The following is a 19,384-nucleotide window of genomic DNA, read 5'->3' on the forward strand; positions in this document are numbered from 1 at the left end:
TCACATTATTATAATAAAATAGCCAGTTAGATATATTACAGTTATACATTTTTCGAGATGCACGAAACAACGTCTATGGCGAGAGAACGATGAGGTAATTGCCTCCGCGGCTAGTAAATGGACTACCCAGTCAGATATTAGATAACCTAACGTTAAACAACATAAAAAACAATTTAAAGAATTGTTTTCATATGCATTTGTCGTGCTCCTGACCAGACTGCTGCTACAAATACAAGCAACTAACAACGTTAAAGATACCAAACGTTTTACATTTGTTTTAATTTTCTTTTTATTAATTTGTAATTATTTGTATGATAACTTTGTAGGTTAAGAAAATTGTAATATATATTTGATTCTACTGTAAGTATTGAACCAAATTCAAGAGTATAAAAGTAAACATTTTGTACTTGCGGAGGCACATTATATCTCGTCATGAAAAGTTTTCTCATGAGTTTGTGAAACAATAGAAAACTGATTGGCAGATGGCGGATATAAATTACAGCAACTGTTTGACAGATCTAATGTTTCTCGACGTTTGTTTATCTGTTTATTCGCACCGGTGTGATCATTTTTATAGCTTGGAAAATGCAAATTTCGTTCAAAGAAACTTTAAAATACTTATTAAAAACAACACCGATTTTTTATTTAAAGTATTTAAGGACTAATTAATAATTTAAATTATTGTTTGTTGTATAATTGTGTACAGCCAATACAAAAAAAAAACAAAGATGTTCAATGTTATGTCTTCTCTCTCTCTTCTGTCGGTAGCTCATGTCTGATCGTCGTGGTCAGTATGGAAACATCTGGAACGGACAATCTGTTTTCACCAGCTTCTGTCCTGCACCTCTCCTATAACAGTGTAATGTAGTTAAGTTTTTAATTCGTGTTTTTATGAAAGAACAATAACGATGGGTTTCGTAGAAGTAAGTGTTAATAGCCACGCTATATTTTTAGTAATAACCTCTATGTGGGTTTAAACAGCATTGCTGGCCTTTCGGACTGAGCGTACGCCGCTTAGCCGTGAAAAAAAAAACATCGCAAGGAAACCTTGACTTAGACCCAAATATCGACGGCGTGTGCAGAAGGCTTATCACCTACTAGCCTATTCGATAAATATATGGTCACGATACGCCACTGTTCCATATAGGTTAGAAAATAATTCAGGAGCTGGATCCACAAAATAAAGTGCGAAAAAAAGTGTTTTAGACGCTTTGTCCTAGAACGCGAGGTAATCGTGTAATATTTTCTTCTTAAAATAATTTAATAATAACCTTGCATGCGACAAACAAATTTTCTGGGACAAATCTATTTTGGATTTAGTCCGACTGTCAAGTTCATTGACCCCTTTAGCGGGAAAATATCACAGCTGCGCTCGCGCAATGACGCTACAAACCTATTCTTCAAAATAAAATAATTATCAGACTATGAGTTAATTGGATGAAAATAAATACAAATTTTGAAGGTATCCTTCCTAGTTAACCCAGAGATTCCTCAAATCTCGGCCCCAAAGAATTTTGCCGCGCCTTATCGGTTTTCTTTATTATTACCTTATTAATCAATATTATATTTATTTATCACCTATGTACCCTATTAAATAATTTCATGAGAGACATTTTAGTAAAGTTATTTGTGTAGCCCAAACATTTTACCAAGAAGGCGTTGAATACACTCCGTGTTCAGTATAACGTTTTAGGTTGCTATTGGGCTAGCCGAGGTGTTACAGTACGTCAGGTATGTTTGCCGAGACTCGAACTGACGGTTAAAACCGTCAGCATTAAAATGCCATTCGGAAAAGGAGGAGGAGGAGGATTTCTTGATGCATCGTGCCAGGCATAGCGCCATTGGTATCCTGAATGTGTTGATTACACACATGCATATCTTAAAGCGTTGGTATGCTGTCTTCACTATAGGAGTGTTTTTTTCTTAATTAAATATTAACATTAATTATATACAAATAAAAACAATTATACTAAACGTATAGCCTAAGATGGAATACATAATACAAAGAGGTTGAAGTATTTACTAAAGGAAATCATCCATGAAAATTGTATATTAAATTCGTAATTCGGCTGTGCTGCGTGATGGTGTGAACGTCCACCCACATCCATATGTGGAGTGTTCTAATCATGCATGGGATTTAGCGCTATGGATATTCTTAATACATCTTTTAAGCATATTCCGCTATAGCTTGTTTTACTAACAGCAACTAAGACAGGCAACCCATCATTCCATAAGTCCCTCCAAAGAACGTGTTTTGAACAAACCACCGATACCCAGACTGAGCATTCTAATAAACGAGCTGGGTCTGGATATCTATAATTGTTTTAACACTTTCAAATCAATTTTCGTTTACTTTTTATAATTCAATTGTTTTGTTTAATTTATTTTTATTATCTCTTTGACTATGTTATGTTTGCCTATAAATGCTTTTCACATTAATAATTGTATTTAATTTTTTATAAAGAAATAATATTATTACTAACTAAAACTACGTATAGATACAATATGATATAAATATTTATATTTTTATCTAATTTAGCTTTTATCAAAGAGAGACAGAACAAATCGATCTCTCTCTGAGAGATCTAACCTGCATCTTCTCCGTCCTCCTCCATTATCTTTACCTTATTATTGAGACGAACAGAACCGTACATAGTATGAATTGGCAAAGTCAAAGATCTATTTATGTGATACTATTTCTGTATTGTTGGCAGAGAGCAAGGAGAAATTGCAGCGGGCGCCCTTCGAGACTGCCCTGCATCATGCCGGTAAGTAAACATTGATGCTCAATCAAAAAATATGATAACAATAATAATATTGTTATGTTATATACAATATAATAACTAAAATATATCATTAAAAGGAGTCCGTCCGCAAGGTTTCGAAGATACTGGCAGCGTTCCGCCCTTAAATAGCTAGACTAATTCTTTGTCCGAGGTAGCTGCCAGCTCTTCGGTCTCCTGTGACGTCGACAAACCTTTTTACTATTTCCATAAAAAGCCTTATAGTGTCAGACACAAATTGTTTTGTGCAACGATTGAGCAGATATCCTAACAAATCATTTTCTAGCTTAAGAGAAAAGGTACTAGACGATCAAAAATATTTTTCATTTTTTAATATCTAACTAATTATATTGTTACTAAATAATACACTGAGGCTTGCCGATTTTATTAATAAAACTATAAAAGGCTTAGAAACTAATACAAAAGTTCCTTCAAAACATGAGTACCTATTGCGTTCCCATGCATCGTTCACGTGACAGCCAAGTTACATTGCCCTCTGACTGTAAACAATTAATTTGCGATTGGAATTGGAGCTTTCGTTTCCACAAGAAACATTTCCTAGTAACGTTTTATATGGAATGAGTTACAATTTTCACCTTCAGTTATTAAAGCAATTTTTATTCAAAAAGATGTAGATTTTATTTATAAAAACTAAACATTATGTTTTTTGTGCAGTGTTGCCCTAGTGGCTTCAGCTTGCCACTCCCATCCCTGAGGTTATAGGTTCGATCCCTGGCTGTGCACCAATGGATTTTCTTTCAATGGGCGCATTCACTCGAACGGTGAAAGAAAACATTGTGAGGAAACCGGCTTGCCTTAGATCTAAAAAATCGATGGGTGTGTATCAAGAATAGGCTAATCGCCTACTTGCCTATTAGAATAACAGATATTTATGAAACATATACAGAAATCTGAGGGCCGAGCCTAAAGAAGCGACATTGATTTATATTTCTTTTTGGTATTGTATACTAACTACTACTATTATAACTATAACTCTTTCAATCAATTTTTTTTTATACCAAAGAGCTGAACACTTTGTAGGTTTGCCAACACATCAGAATAGTCTTAACTAGAAAAAAACAAAAAAAACTAATTTCCCCTTTATAAAAATGAAAACACAGCATATCTCGTACATAATTATCAACAAAATACTTTGTTTATTTATTATAGTTTTACTATTATAACAAATGCGATCACAAAAGTTAACAATGACCAAAAATTTATGCCTCAAGATCCATTGGCTGTACCTGAATTCATATGAAGGGCTGAACGAATAGATTTCAATCAAAATGTGTAATTTGGATAAGGCCCTCCTTAACGTTCGACCGCGAATCTATTTTTACGTAGATTAGCAATTTGTCAAGCGCTGGGCTTGGCTGACCTTGCCCCGAGGTAAAACAAATTAATAATATTGATAGTGTGACTTTAGTGAAATTAGTTGTTTTTTATTTAATTTAATTTTAAAAAGGTCTTGAAGAGTCGTTCACTGTTTAAGTGAAAAGGTTAAATCATTTATTTTTGCACTTTTGAAAGACAAAATTACAAGTTAAACATATTTAAAAAGGAAGGTAAGGTCTTGTTGCCACTTCAAAAGGTAGTTTCAAATTACTTTTAAAATAATATTTACAACATTTTGTATACATTGATTTGATAATTGCATGTACCTATAACAAAAAAAACTACTATACTAAAATAAAATAGGTGGTGTTATAAAAAACAATGCAACAGACTAAGTTATTATGTATGATACATGGTGCTCACATTTCCACAAATATTGCAACTATAGATTTAAATTATCCTTTATAAAAAAATAAAATAACATACATTAAGAAAACACTTTTTAAATGGATTTAAGCTATGTATTATAACTATATATATATATATATATATATATAATTATTTACATAATTATAAGTTTATAATAATAATACATAGCTTCAATCCGTTTAAAAATTGTTTTCTTAATGTATAAAGCTATGATAACAAAAGAAAATACAACTACCATACAGTCTAGCAGTGTATGAGTTACGTCAAAGTTGATTTACTTTTCAAAAAACAATTATTATAATCTCATGTTATTAGTATTATTTCTATGGGAGATTTGGAAAAACACAGCGCTCCTACGCTCTGGTTTTGCCACCATTTAATACCATATAAAGTGTTTCTTTTATTTGAACCTTAAATTACTGAATAATTTAATCAAACTGAGTAAGCTAAATATAGTTTGTCTATACTTTGTATATCCTGTACTCTATACCATTTCTTGACACTGGACATTGTCTCCAGATATTTATCATTCTCCAGTGTGGACCAGATATGATTTTCGGGTCCTATTTACATCCCCTATCCGCTGGTCCTCTAATACTTATAAACCAACTAAACATTGACATTAATAGAAGTAACAGGAATATGATAAATGTTTGTTTTAGTTTACATATAATAGATACAGTCCTCAGTGATGAACCTGAAGAAGTATTGAAATTGGTTGTTTTTTTTATTATTTTAATTAATTAAATTGATTCCATATACTAAACATAGATTGAGCTTCAAAATCCCAGTAATGGCGTATTTGCCTCACCACAGATCAAAGCAATAACGAATTAATAATATCCTAATGTTGTTTTTGGCTAATCTGTTCATTTCGTTTAATTTACGTTGCCTACTTACGGCAACGAGTGAAAACGTCGATTCATGTTTTTGAAGTAAATCTTTTTTATCGGCGTTAAAAAAAATTACCGTCACATTTTTGGTTACGCGTCACATTTTTTCGTTACGCGCCATCTTTTCCTCGTCCCTACAACGGTTGATTCGAAGAGTATATTCTCCAGCGGAGTAAGGATAGCATGTCCTTTAAGCGGACTTACTCCCACCACTAGACTTGACCGTTTTCTAATGTTTTTCATTTTATTTATTTCTAACACTATAGTGACGTTATAAATGATATATATATCCGGCACTACAATTAGTGGAGTTTTTACTCGGTTACTAAAATTTGTGGAATGTAAACAATATATTTCATATTTGAGTTACCATAAGCCATTAATAACAAATATATATAATAACGATAACAATGATACTAATAATTCTAATACAATTAATGAAATTCTGTAATAATCTTAGTAGTAATAAGATAAAATGAATTCATGTCTATGATAATAAAAGCCTTTTGTTAAACTTTATCTAATTTAACTTTATATAACCAATTTCTGTAAAGTTGCATATTGTAAGGTCATTTTTTGAAAAATAAGGTCCTAAAGGGATTTCACTTCTTACGTGTGTACACTAGTATACGCACACATTTTCAGTTTTATATTATAGAACAGGGGGCAGGAGGCGCACCTGATGTTAAGTGATACCGCACATGGACACTCCTAATGCCAGAGGGTTCGCGAGTGCGTCGCCAGCCTTTTAAAAATTGGTACGCTCTTGACGGACTCTAAGCCGAATTGGTTTGGAAATACCGTTATTAAGAAAAATAACTTCATTAATTTTATAGTTTTATTTTAATATATACCTGAACTTGTGAGCGAAATGAAATATTTTATATGATCATACGTCCTTCACGAATGTTTGTCCCGAAGTAACAGTAAATCACAACCGTTCTTACCAACGAAGATTCTTAAGAAAAATTCGTCAAAACAACTGTCGTGGCGATCAAAAGAGTCTATTCGTCTTTTGATACTTAAGTTTTTATTGTTTCTTTTGATGGCTGAGTGAATAGTTATGGAGGTCTAATTTAATTGCGACCATTTGTTTTAACCTTGGTATTTTCCAGGAATTGTTTCACTGCCACTTCCGCGACACGAATAAGTGAAAATTCTATAGATTATGCTTTAACCGAAAACAATTAAAGTAATTGTATTGGAATTATATTGGATGAAATTCTGTCGATATATATCTTCATATATATATTTTTTATATTATAACTTTCAATTATTTAACAACAACAAATATTTCAGACTTTTATTACGTTAACATTCGGGTTGCTAGTTAATTTTCCCCCTTACTTATGGAAATAAAATCTAATTATTAGGCTATCTAACTAAAGTAATTAGTTATAAATAATTCTACGGCAGTTCTTAGAAAAATTAAGTATTACGAAATTTCATTACTAAAAGTATTTATGGATGAGTATATGAGTATGGTTCGATGACGTGACGGGGCACGCCCTTCGTTAGTTAAATGCGATGGCAATGACATTCAGGGGGAAACCGTTCAGAAATACGATTTTATGTAAGACACTAATGACTGACCTATAAGGTATACTACGCGAGTCTCACGCGAGGGAACTGTGTACCCAGAAATAAGATTATATGACGTAATAATTATGAACAAAAAGACTGTTTCAATTGTGAAATTGTCAACCCTGTAGTCGTGTGCAAAATTATCACTCAAACGGAAAAAAATATTTCAAGAGGAAGCTGAATCTGTCTAAGCTGCTCGGTTCAGTTTACCAAAATCTTAGGCAGAAACTAAGAGATATAATTGGATTTTAATGTCAAAATTATAGAACCTAGGTTACGTAAAATACTAAAACATTATGAGTGTTCTATTTACTATTGTATAGTCTTTTGTTAACATGGCTTTTACACATTAAGAAAACACTTTTTAAACGGATTGAAGCTATGTATTATAATGACGTGTCTACGCACGCTGTAAAGCACGCGAAACGTCGGAAAATTTAAAATTGTGTAAATAATTATAAATTTATAATAATAATACATAGCTTCAATCCGTTTAAAAAGTATTTTCCTATTTACTATTGTTATTTAGTCAACTAGAAGACGTAATTCACCATCCGACTTTGTAGTATTTCATTTCAAATCGTTACAATGTTGTTTTTGAAACAACTGTTCTGTATAATAAACCTAATATTAAACAAAACAATTTAATTGGCGCAGATGGTTGCTAATTTAGCCAGCCTACTTTGTTAACAGACTTAGGCTAGAATTAACGGCTAAAATAACGAATATGTATTACATTCGTGTTATCTAAGACTTAGTGTCTACTGGCTAGTCCTTAGATAAATAATAATTGTAAAAAAGTTGTAAAATCCCTGAAAAGAGTCTTTTATATCTCATGCATATTTATAATTATTATGTACACCTTAATAATATTTTAAAGTTTACTTCGACTGTAGGAATACAATATTTATTTGCCAGTATTAAGCAAAATGTATAAATATTAGTTTAGTTCATATCTCTATGAAATGCATTGTGTATTATATGCGTTATGCATTTGTTTAGTCTGTGGTAATTCCTGTCGTACATTATCCTTTATTGATCCGCTCTTAGGTATTTCCCACAACACCTGGAAAAAACGTGCATTATGCACCTTATTGCAGCACGCGATAGACGTAAAATTATATGGCTACATTATAAAGACTATTCCTATTTAAACAATGTAGACTTCAGTTTATGTATCGAAATTATAACAATTATAATCAATAAGGGTGCGTTGCGATGGAAAAATAAATGCTGTAAAGTTTCGACTTTCATAAATACACATAAAATTTATTTTGACATTTTAAAATTTCCATCAATAAATAAATTCTATTATTCTTTATCAAAATAGTAAATTAAACTTGTAATTAATTACTTGCATTCTCATAATTGAGGCCATCCTGGAATCGCCGAAGGAAAAGTTCAACCGTAATAATGATATTATATTGTCACACTGACCATTCTTATTATGATATATAAAATAAAATATATTAAGAGCAGTTGGCCTAGTGGCTTGTGACGTGTCTCAAATCTGTGGTCCCATGTTCGAATCACGGCTATGCAACAATGGGCGTTCCTTTATTTACATCTGATTGTACGTGTCAGGTGGAGAAAAACTTCCGGAAAGCATAAGACCCAAAAATTGACAGCGCCTACAAGCTATTAAGAGAATAATTTATTAACATTGGTTTTTATGGAATGAAAAAATGATCAGCAGTGGTCCTTAAAACATGGAATTTAGAAAATAATTTGTTTTACGTCAGGCCAGAGGTCTTTTGTTTCATATGATGAGAAACATATTGTATACAAGACCACATAGTGGTCTGTCATACGTCGCAAAATTAACTATGTTTACGAAACGAGCGGCGCGCGCGAAAATAAACGCGAAACAAAAGAATTCATGTAAACAATTATCATTTAATTGCTGACGGTATCCAGACTTCTCGGGTTTTATGTGAAAATAATTAATGACTCCTGGCTTGATTTTCAATTAAATGTTTCAAACCTGTACGGTTCTTGGGTCTTGGGATACTTTAAACATTATTCAGTCGTATAAAAGATTATTTAAACTAATTAAATAATTATTAATCCTGTATAATCAATATTTTTCTTATTTGCCTCTACTAAAAGGTGAATGATTCATTTCAGTAAATTCTATATATTAATTATAGAATGACACACTTACAGAGACACACGACATACAAAAACACAATGCATTGCATGTAGAAATATTCCAGTGAATTGAAATTGTATATATTTTTACATTACAATTGAGTTATCTGCTTCGCATATGCTGAAAGCGTCGTGTGACGCAGATAGAGATCTGTTTAGAGGAGCATTACCAGCGACGTTAGTTTTCACTGTCCGAACGTAAAAAAGAACGTCTTGTCTTAAAGGAAGAAAGGAAGGTTGTCTTAAAGAAATTCTTTGACTTCACTTGACTTAAAACATTTGGTATGTGTAGTGGTGATTGATGTTGAATCAAAAGTATATCTTAGCTTACGAAGTAGTATCTCAGAGTCCCAAAGGAGCTACGAAAAGGATATTTCAAAATGCACATTGCGGCCTGTAGTCTCGGCTTTAGATCGACGATTTTAATGTTGCCAGTTAAAAGAACTTAAAGGAGCAGTACATCATTGACCATATTTGTACCTATAAACCTTGTACAAAATATTAATTGAGTTAGTTGTCATCATCATTTACCAAGGTTTGTATAGGATTGTATCGATCTGTCACGTATTTTATTAATTTTCACATATTCGGTGAGTAACTGTCACCTATATTATTTTACCTTTTTACACTTTACTAGTCATGATCAGAGACACGTAGGCATTAATTTATAAGCGTATTTCATTCTTCAAACTTTTAATTTAAATTTGTAATAAACCCTTATAATAGAACTTAGGAAAAAAAGTATAACCCACAATTTATCAACAATAGGAGTATGACATGAACATTTTTTTATATTTTGTCACTTGAAAATTGGTTAAATTTGATGAAACATAATATGTTTCATTGTAGAAACTGGTGTACTTCATTCTATAGCTGGATCCAGTACTATTGTATTACCAGTAGGGAGGGGTGAACCCGAAAACCTGTACGGTTTCTGGGTCAGGAGGATGCTTGAATGACCAACGCTATAGAACACGTCTACTCCATAGCATAATGCTAAGTCAGGGTCAGTTACAAACACACACACATTACACACTTAAAATATACTTTTCATAATTTCCATATTTTATTGTTAATTTTCATTTTTGATTATTATTATTATTTTGTTTGAGTGTGGTAGTTTCGTTAGTAATAAATGTTATGTCTAAAAGTGTCTCAGTAACTTTTTTGACTCGGCTCACTAATGCCTGCGAGCCATGTTATATATTTATTTATTTATAGAATTACCTCCTTGAATAATAGCTACATCAACGGCCTTCTGTACAGGGTACATTAAATTTTTTTATACGTTCAAAGAAATTTACAGTAGCGACTTCATATATTATGTATATGTAACACAAAGCATTATCGTTGGCCATGGCTAGAATAATATTCGCTAACTATGTGTGAAGGTAACATTGAGACAAATCGATTGCAAATGATCAGCACAAGTGATCTCAATGAGAAAATAAATAAATGCATTTAAATCGTGCGCGTGCGTCGCGTCAATTTTAATGTCGTATCGAAATGCAAGTATTTAACTAAATATCCTCAGGGCCGGATTTATAAGTCTGAAGGTCTTGGAGCAACAAAGGAGTAGAAAATTATTTTCCAAATAAAATTAACAATTTTTTTTTTAATCAAAGATATCGATCAACAATTCATTGTGAAACCAAGTAGATTCTTTTAGTATTTAACAAACATATACAGTTACAATAAAATCATGTTTGTAAAACAGCAAAAAATAATATCAAAAGTAAAGTTCTTTTCGTTGTTCGAAATTTAAAACATTTTTTCTTCCGATGTCTCTACGGGGGCCTTTTGTGCCCTCTCAATCAGGCCCTGTATATCCTATATATATATATATGACGTTATATAGGATATATAGATTTCTGTTATAAAGATATACCTAAAATGAAGGAATTAGCTACAATTAACATAAGTTTAATAGCACATGTCATAAATGACAATCTTTGGTCAAACAACCATTTCACTGTGTCTAGTATTGACAATCAACCCCAGAGGCAACCACGAACAAATTATTAAGTATAGTTTTTTTTTACAGAGACCTTTATAATTAAGAAAATATTCTCGTGTTGATCCGAACTTTAAATCCTATCAATACAAGCAAATCATGTACTTGAATACACGTCAGCTTCGTAGCGGTTGGTTGTAAAATTAAACAAGTGGAAAAAACAACTTCAGAAACCTTGACACGATCTTAATTTTCAGGAAAACTACATGGCAACATTAAAGGTTACATTAGATTTATTTGAATGAACACGATTCACTCGTCTGTGTAATTTAAGTCGGTATAAATTAGGGACAATTTAAACAAAGATTTCATATACTAGCATTGTTAGCCTAGGGGTTACGAGACTTTGATGTTCGGTATCAATGGGGTATATGCGCAAGAGACACTTAAGAAATAACCTATCCGGCCAAAAATTTACAACTTTAGACAAAGATAACTGATAACAATCACTCGCCAAATGGTCGCGTAAATGTTAATTTACTTATGAAAGACTGAAATAACTTTGTTGAAATTTAACTTTTTTATAAATGTGAGATTGACTTTGTCCCTTTATAATAGGATCATATATATGAGGATTAAATATTTGAACATTAAATGCTATTAAATAATGGAGTTTATTGCTCATTCTTCTCCATATAAAAACACTTTTTGGAACTGGCAAATAAAGAATTTTTTCTAAATATTTTTAACTTGTATTTTTGACTTTCAAATGTGCATTTCTTGTAGGGCTAATTGAAATCACTCGAAGCAGTTACTGTATATCGCTTTTAGAAAAGTTACAACTATGTAAATAGGTACATATTTAAAATTGTAAATATTTAACATCCATCAATACTTTACCATAATATAATTTTAAAAAAATGTCTAAATGTTATAATAGTGCAGTATTGGCCTAGTGGCTTCAGGGTGCGACTCTCATCCCTGAGGTCGTAAGTTCAATCCCTAAGTGTGCACCAATGGATTTCTTTGTACGCATTTAGCATTCACTCAAACGGTGAACGAGAACATCGCGAGGAAACCGGCATGCTTTCGAGCCAAAAACACGACGGCTTGTGACAGGCACAGGGATTATTGCCTATTAGATTATTATTATTATTATTTTAAATGTTAAAAAAAATGAATTACAATAACTCTGCCTTCTCAGAAGTTTTACGTTTCCAAATGATTTCATTTGGTTGATATTAACTATATACTTCTATTTGGAGTTTAATCTATTATTAAAAAAGTGCACGCAAAACCTTATAGTTGTTTTAAAATGAAAAAAAAACTGGATACTTTTACTTTTCCCTAAACAAAGTACGATTAACGACTATGTCAACTACGCGTTGTAACAAAACATGACGTGTTTTCCCCAATTTGAACCAAGGACATCCAATATACACGGGCCTGGGCGCAAATTAATTGGATTGGTTTGCAATCTTGTTAGTTTCGCGGCTAAACGCGGATTTAAAAGATAATATTACTAAACTCATGACTTTTTGATTACATTATAAATTTATACATTCATTTATAACATCCGTACATAACATAGCACCTAACTCAGCTTTGCAGGACTGGAAATTTGTTTTTAAAATATTTTTTATAATCTTTATCAGGGATAGTGTATCGTTCTAATTTTTCAAGGATATAGATCACAAAAGAGTGCGACTTTTTATGAATTGCAATCTAGCCTTAACAATAATAAGTATAATATTATGTTGACAATACATTTGTACAATACTAATGAATAGTTTAAACTAAAGTAATCTTCATTTACAGTCTTAGTGTTCAGTCGTGTTTTGATACTATGTTCGTGTGTCCAAAATACAGCACTTTCACTTATCACTATACTAGTTTTAGTAACTCAAAAGGTTTAGTTCTCTTTAGGCGTCTTGTTCCTGTTGTATTAAGAAGTTTCATTGTGTCAGCCATCGTTATGTACACTGTTTAATTGAGCTGAAGCAAACCGTTTCACCATATTAAGGACTGTGGTGGGGCATGTGAGGGAATCAATTTCCTAAACGAATATTTATTTCACGTATGTAAAATCCTTATTAAATTTGCTTTTGTATGTTAAATACCAATGTTAGTTTCATTACAATTTATAGTTTCATTTCAGCATAAAACTAGCATCGTAAGCGAAACCTTTCAGAAACAATTATCAAACCGACCACGGTCAAATTACGTGCGATAATTTTCCAAATGTGTTTTCGAAGTATTAAAGTCTATAATTAGACGTATCTTCTTCGCAGCCGGCTCTCAGCTGTCTTCGTATTTACAAACATTATTGCGTATTTCTTTCATTGTTAACAAGTCATAAGGTTATGCGATACGACAGGTATTATGAAGGTTTATCACTTGTGCATATAAAGAGTGGGCAATAAAGAAAATCACTCATCATGGCAACAATGAAGGCAAAAGATCGTGGCCAACGAGATTGATTCGTCGTCTTCAAAATTATGCACAGTGAAAGACGCGTAGGACCGATACTATACAGCTGACCGTGGTACTCGGATATGACGATACTCAGAGAGAGGAAACAAAACCATTTCTAGTAACTAGTGAATCTTCGACGATGGAAGACCATTGTTATATATAATTGAAAGATAATTTGAGTCGCTTTCATCTTGTTACTTGCGTCTGATCGTTTGAATGTCTGCCAGGATCGTACACCGTCACCGGCGACCTAGCTCGTTTTAATGAGGTTTTGATTTACAGATATATTATACTATACAGAACGGATATTTGAAATATTTTATTTAATAAATAATACGTCTCTCAAATAAATCAATGGCGCTACAACTCTTTTAGGTCTGGGCCTCAGATTTCTGTATCAGTTTCATGATTATTTGTCAATCTAATGGGCAAATTAGTGATCAGCCTCCTATGTATGACACAAGCCGTCGACTTTTTGGATCTAAGGTAAGCTAGCTTCCTCACGATGTTTTCCTTCACCGTACGAGCGAGTACCACACGATAGAACTCACGACCTCAGGGTTGAGAGTCGCGAACTGAAGCCACTAGGTTTGGAAATAAATATACGACTTATTACATTTGAATCCTAACAATGCAAGTGACCTGTAGATAATGTTTCGACTCCACAATTAAAATTAGCACTACAACCGGGAATAAAACCTGATGCCTAAGCTGACTCTACTAACAATGTTCTCCTACTCTTTCTCTATCTTTACTAAATGCAATAATATCCTTGATTTACGCATTACGATGAAATGATTCCGTCAATCTAAACAGTTTATGAGTCGTAACTCATTAGATTGTCTGTTTATTACCGTTTTACGATTATAGAGTTATAGAGACATTACCGGAATATACCAAGTGGTGTACACGTTTTGAGAACTTCGATTTATTGCTTCCATTTCCTGATCTGGATCAATGACGTCAAAGGTCTGAGAAAAATGAGGATATTAAAGAACTTACTTTTGACTGACCGTTAAATAAATAGGTATACACATATCTTACATACAGTTATGAAGTATGTCAGTAAGGTATATAGCAGAAGGAGAAAAGAGAATCCTGCTGGCGATCGGGCTCCGACTCGCCATATATATCATGAGGATATTTCCGGAGATGTTGTCGCTCATGCCGGGCGGGAGACGTCAAGCCTTTTAATTAAAGTCCATTATTAGAAAATGCGAGATTTGACTACCCTTCTACCAAGCTTCTCGGCCATAGATCTACCTGATCGCGTGTCTGTTGCGCTACTCTGTGGGTATATATATGATAAAAGTAAAAACAAGGTATAGAAGGATTATTTTCCTTGATTACCCTTTATTCAAGTAAAGTATATTATATATCAAATCCCATTAGAAATATTTTTTATGAGCTACAACAGCGTTTAACTTTACACCTAACTATACGAATACTATTTGTAGGCTAACTTTAAAGTAGTCAGTTCTTGTCAAGTATTACAATAGTTTATTCGATTATGACGAAGAGATGTTCATGGACACTAAACGGTAAAAAATTTGTTTTGTCCCGATATTCTTAACCTACACAATAATAGTTTAAAATAATTATAAATATAATATTTTAACAAATTCAGAAACGTTCTGTGGCAGTGTACCTTTGACGCTGGCAGCATTTCCTCGCTGTATTCTGATAATTATTCGTTGAGCGAGGAAAGCACCAGCTCTGGTGTCACCGGTTTTATCTACCAGGCGCCAACTTAAATCATTAATTAGCGCCTGTGCAGGTGAACGCCACAGCACAGAGTCTGTCCTCCAACACAGACAAATCAAAGTCGTAGGAAAAACTCTACTATATACTTTTTACGTTAATTAATTAATTTAATTTTTGGAAAATGGGATGGGAAACGCTGCTTGTGTCATCAATCGAATAATAATTTGAAACTTAATTGAATTAAAATAATACGATGAAAATGTAATTAATTTAATTCACTACCTAAAATATTAAACTATATTTCGAAATAAAGATCCAGTTCTTCCGTACTGAGAGAAATTCTTTTACATTTTTTTTCATTGCAGGCTACGGATGTTTTCAATGGTTACTTCTTATGTCATGCGGCGCAGTGTATGCAGTCTGTGCACTTAGCACCACTACACTCAGCTTCGTGCTACCGGCTGCTGAATGTGACTTTCACCTCTCCTCCAGTGACAAGGGAAGGCTCACTGCCACCCCACTTATAGGTGAGTTTTCCCTTTATCTCAGGTATCTTGAGAATTTGATTTTACTTTCGCAATATATTGAAAAATCACACTGTAAAATACCGCCTCTAATAGAAAAGGAAATACGTCTTCTAATCGAGCACTTTTTTGTTAAGACATAAAAAACAAGTGAGCATGCAAACAACGTCTACGGTATTACTGAAGTATTACAGCGGCTAGTAAATGGACTACCATTAAAGTTACTATTATTAAATAACGATAACGAATACAAAATACGTGTGTGTGTACTAGTGTACACACGTAAGAAATGAAACTTCTTTCTGACCTTATTTTTCGAAAAATGATCAACTATAATTGGTTAAATAAATTTAAATTAGATAAAATTTTACAAAGGCTTTTATTATCTCAATATAATTATTTCAATTTACCTTATTACTACTAAGATTATTACCGAATTTCATTAATTGTAATAGAATTATTATTATCATTGTTATCGTTATTATATATTTTTGTTATTAATGGCTTTGAATCAACCGTGGTAGGAAGAAGAAAAAGATGGTGCGTAACCGAAAAATGTGACGGAATTTTTTTTTTCAACGCCGATAAAGAAGTTTAACTTCAAAAACATGTTGCATAATTACGTTCATTGGCATTGGTCGCGCCCCTGACAAGACTCCTATTGTCATTGTTACATTACTACAGTGGTTATTAAATGGGAATGTCAGAGCCAACTAGCTTAATAAGGCGTTCAATTAACAACCTAGCCTAACTAAACAGTGCCGTTTAACTAGCGATCTGAACCCGTAGTAGCTTTTGTAACAACATTTAATGAACTGTCTGGCTAATTCACAGGCCATTCGTACGATAGAGTGACCATTTGGCAGAATTATATGATTTAGATTTAATTGTTCTGTATAATAAATAAATAATGAAGATAAGTACGGAATCGCTCTCTGATCTAAGTCAATAAATATAGGACAGACCGAAAATATTATGATATATTTACAACGCCAATGAAAATGTTTCAGTCATAATTAGTGGATTGAATGACAAACAAAGTGTACTGATCATTGTAGTCCTCTCGTACATTAGACATTTAAGTATAAAAACTACTGATCATGCATTCATTATCTTCCAGGGATGTGTGTAGGGTCTTACTTTTGGGGCAACCTCGCCGACGCACGAGGTCGGCGGAAGGCCATCATCGGAGCCCTACTACTTGACGCTTTAGCGGCTTTCCTGTCCAGCCTCATGCAGTCATTCCCTGCGTTTCTTGCTTGCAGGTTACTTGTTTTTTGTTTAAATTTCCGACTAACTTCAACTGAACTTAGTACCGAAAATATCTTAAATTCTGCCTTTAGTTTTGTTACATCGATAATTTCTTCGATTTCTTCGATTTCTATACCTGTTTCTGTGATCTATTTTTATTCATAAGCAAGAAGGTAGTAGCTTTCTGACACACGCGTTTAATTTTTGTCGTTTTTCACCGCACGAGTGAATCAAAAGTCCATTTGTGATTCGTACACATGACAGGCCAAAGCTGCTCACATGATAAAGTAATTTTTCAATATCAAATGTTTAGTATACGATATAGATTACTATTTTGATAGATATGTGTGTAAGCTTGGTCACATTCCTTTTAAACAGTTCGACCAATTAGTTATTAAAAAGTATTTGGTTTTAGATTCTTCTCAGGTTTTGGGATAATTGGCGCGACGGGGCTCATTTTCCCTTATTTTGGCGACTTTCTCTCATTACGGCATCGTGATGTGATGCTGTGCAGACTTGAAGTTTTTTGGACGTTTGGAACTATTTTATTACCAGGTAATTCAAAACATATTGTGTTTGGGTAGTTTTATTTAACTGATTTCAGGTTACTGTTAACCGGGTCGAAACTTTTACGCTTTAACTGCGCCTGTCAAAGATATATTATAGTCGACATACGAGACACATTTAGCACTGTAATATTATGACAAAATCTGGTCAATATATTCTTGAACCTTTGTTGTATGCAAAAAATATAAACGATTCTAAGACAAATTGTAACTTTCAGAACTTTCGAAACAGAACTAATTTAAGCGTACGACCGACCAGGCTCCAGAAGATAAACCACTCCTTATAGAAATTGTATTCGATTTAACGACAAACTCCCAAGCGAAGTTAGGGAATTATCACTAAATAGTTAATAGAGCTTTTAATAAATTTGACGAATATATAAATGATCATAATCCTTGATTTGCTACAGTTCAAACAATTTGTATGACTCAAAACTAAGTGATTAAAAAGAGTGGCGGAAAGTTTCTTGCTTACAATTAATTTAACTTCTCTCTTATGCCGGAGGGTTTGTTGCATGTTGTAACAATTGTGCCAAAGTCAAGTTATCGTCTGGAACCTGACGCTTTTTGATTTCTACCTACAGTAAATGTTATATCTCTTATCTTGTCTTGGAAACTTAATAAGAAGTCATAGCCATATAACCTATTAATTCTTTACAGGTATCGCCTGGCTGATCATTCAGGATCCTCGATTCAACCTCACATCGGAAACTGCTGACTTCCAATACACTTCCTGGCGGGTGTTCGTCGCAGCCTGTGGCGTCCCCAGTCTCTTCGTGGTGCTATTGCTGATGCCCTTCCCAGAAAGCCCCAGATATCTCCTCTACGCCAACAAGACAGAACAAGCCTTGCAAGTTCTGCAGAAGATATTTGTTGTGAACACAAAGCTTACTGAAAAAGACTTTCCTGTAAGTTGTGTGTACTCGAAAAGTAAAAAGAAGGAAAATTAACTTCGCATTTACTTCTTTTTTGTCGGCCATATTTGTTAATACTACAAAAATTTGTTTATACTTGGAACAAACAACAGAGCTGGTATGGCTTGTTAGCGAAGGCTTGCAAATACAGGGGTCTAGGGTCCGAATATGATTGTGTCCCATTCGGTGTCGAGACCCTTGGTCCGTGGGGTCCTAGCGCTAAAAGGCTTTTTAAGAAAATATAAAATAGCTTAGTCGACATCGAAAGTTACTGTTATAAAATTGTGTTTAAAGAATTTGCTACCCTACTATGTGTAGATAGAAGAAAAACACATTAACCATCCTCACACAGAGCTACAGCATTCTTTGTAACAATTATTCTTATTATCTGCTAATCTATTCCAGGTTGAATCAATGTTGGCATGTGATGGCGAAGAAGAGGAGGTGGTGTCTGCAGATACAAACGGCAATGAAACAAAGACACCAATGACATGGAACCAACGATGGCATTCTTTCTGGAGTCGAAAGAAGATGCTCGTCACGCCGCCTTACATTGGAATGCTGGTTCTCTGCTGTTTTGTTGATTTTGGATTGATGTTTAGGTAAGGATATAATAACTCATATGGATTGTACTATATATGTATTATACTGTCTAAATTAGAACTAATACAAATAGTATGTTTTGTAATTACTAATTAGTATGAAAGTCCGAAGTTTGTTGGGGAAAGCATTAAAAGTAAAGGACTCTTAAATCCACATTACTTTGATAAGTTCTTTCGTAACTTTTGCTTTTTTATAAAATGTCTTGTTGAAGACTA

The 19,384-nt window shown here is 33.2% G+C and overlaps 1 protein-coding gene across 1 annotated transcript in view; it reads left to right on the forward strand.

The window, feature by feature from the left end:
* Nucleotides 1-19,384, forward strand: part of LOC123708904 (synaptic vesicle glycoprotein 2C-like) — a 31,801-nt gene that overhangs the window by 7,658 nt on the left and 4,759 nt on the right. The window contains exons 2-7 of the mRNA XM_045659912.1: nt 2,715-2,768; nt 15,677-15,838; nt 16,956-17,100; nt 17,502-17,641; nt 18,313-18,560; nt 18,972-19,168. Coding sequence (XP_045515868.1) covers nt 2,715-2,768; nt 15,677-15,838; nt 16,956-17,100; nt 17,502-17,641; nt 18,313-18,560; nt 18,972-19,168 — 946 coding nt within the window. The remainder of the gene's footprint in view (nt 1-2,714; nt 2,769-15,676; nt 15,839-16,955; nt 17,101-17,501; nt 17,642-18,312; nt 18,561-18,971; nt 19,169-19,384) is intronic.

The sequence above is a fragment of the Pieris brassicae genome, chromosome 4, assembly GCF_905147105.1.
Source record: "Pieris brassicae chromosome 4, ilPieBrab1.1, whole genome shotgun sequence".
Classification (NCBI taxonomy): Eukaryota; Metazoa; Arthropoda; class Insecta; order Lepidoptera; family Pieridae; genus Pieris; species Pieris brassicae.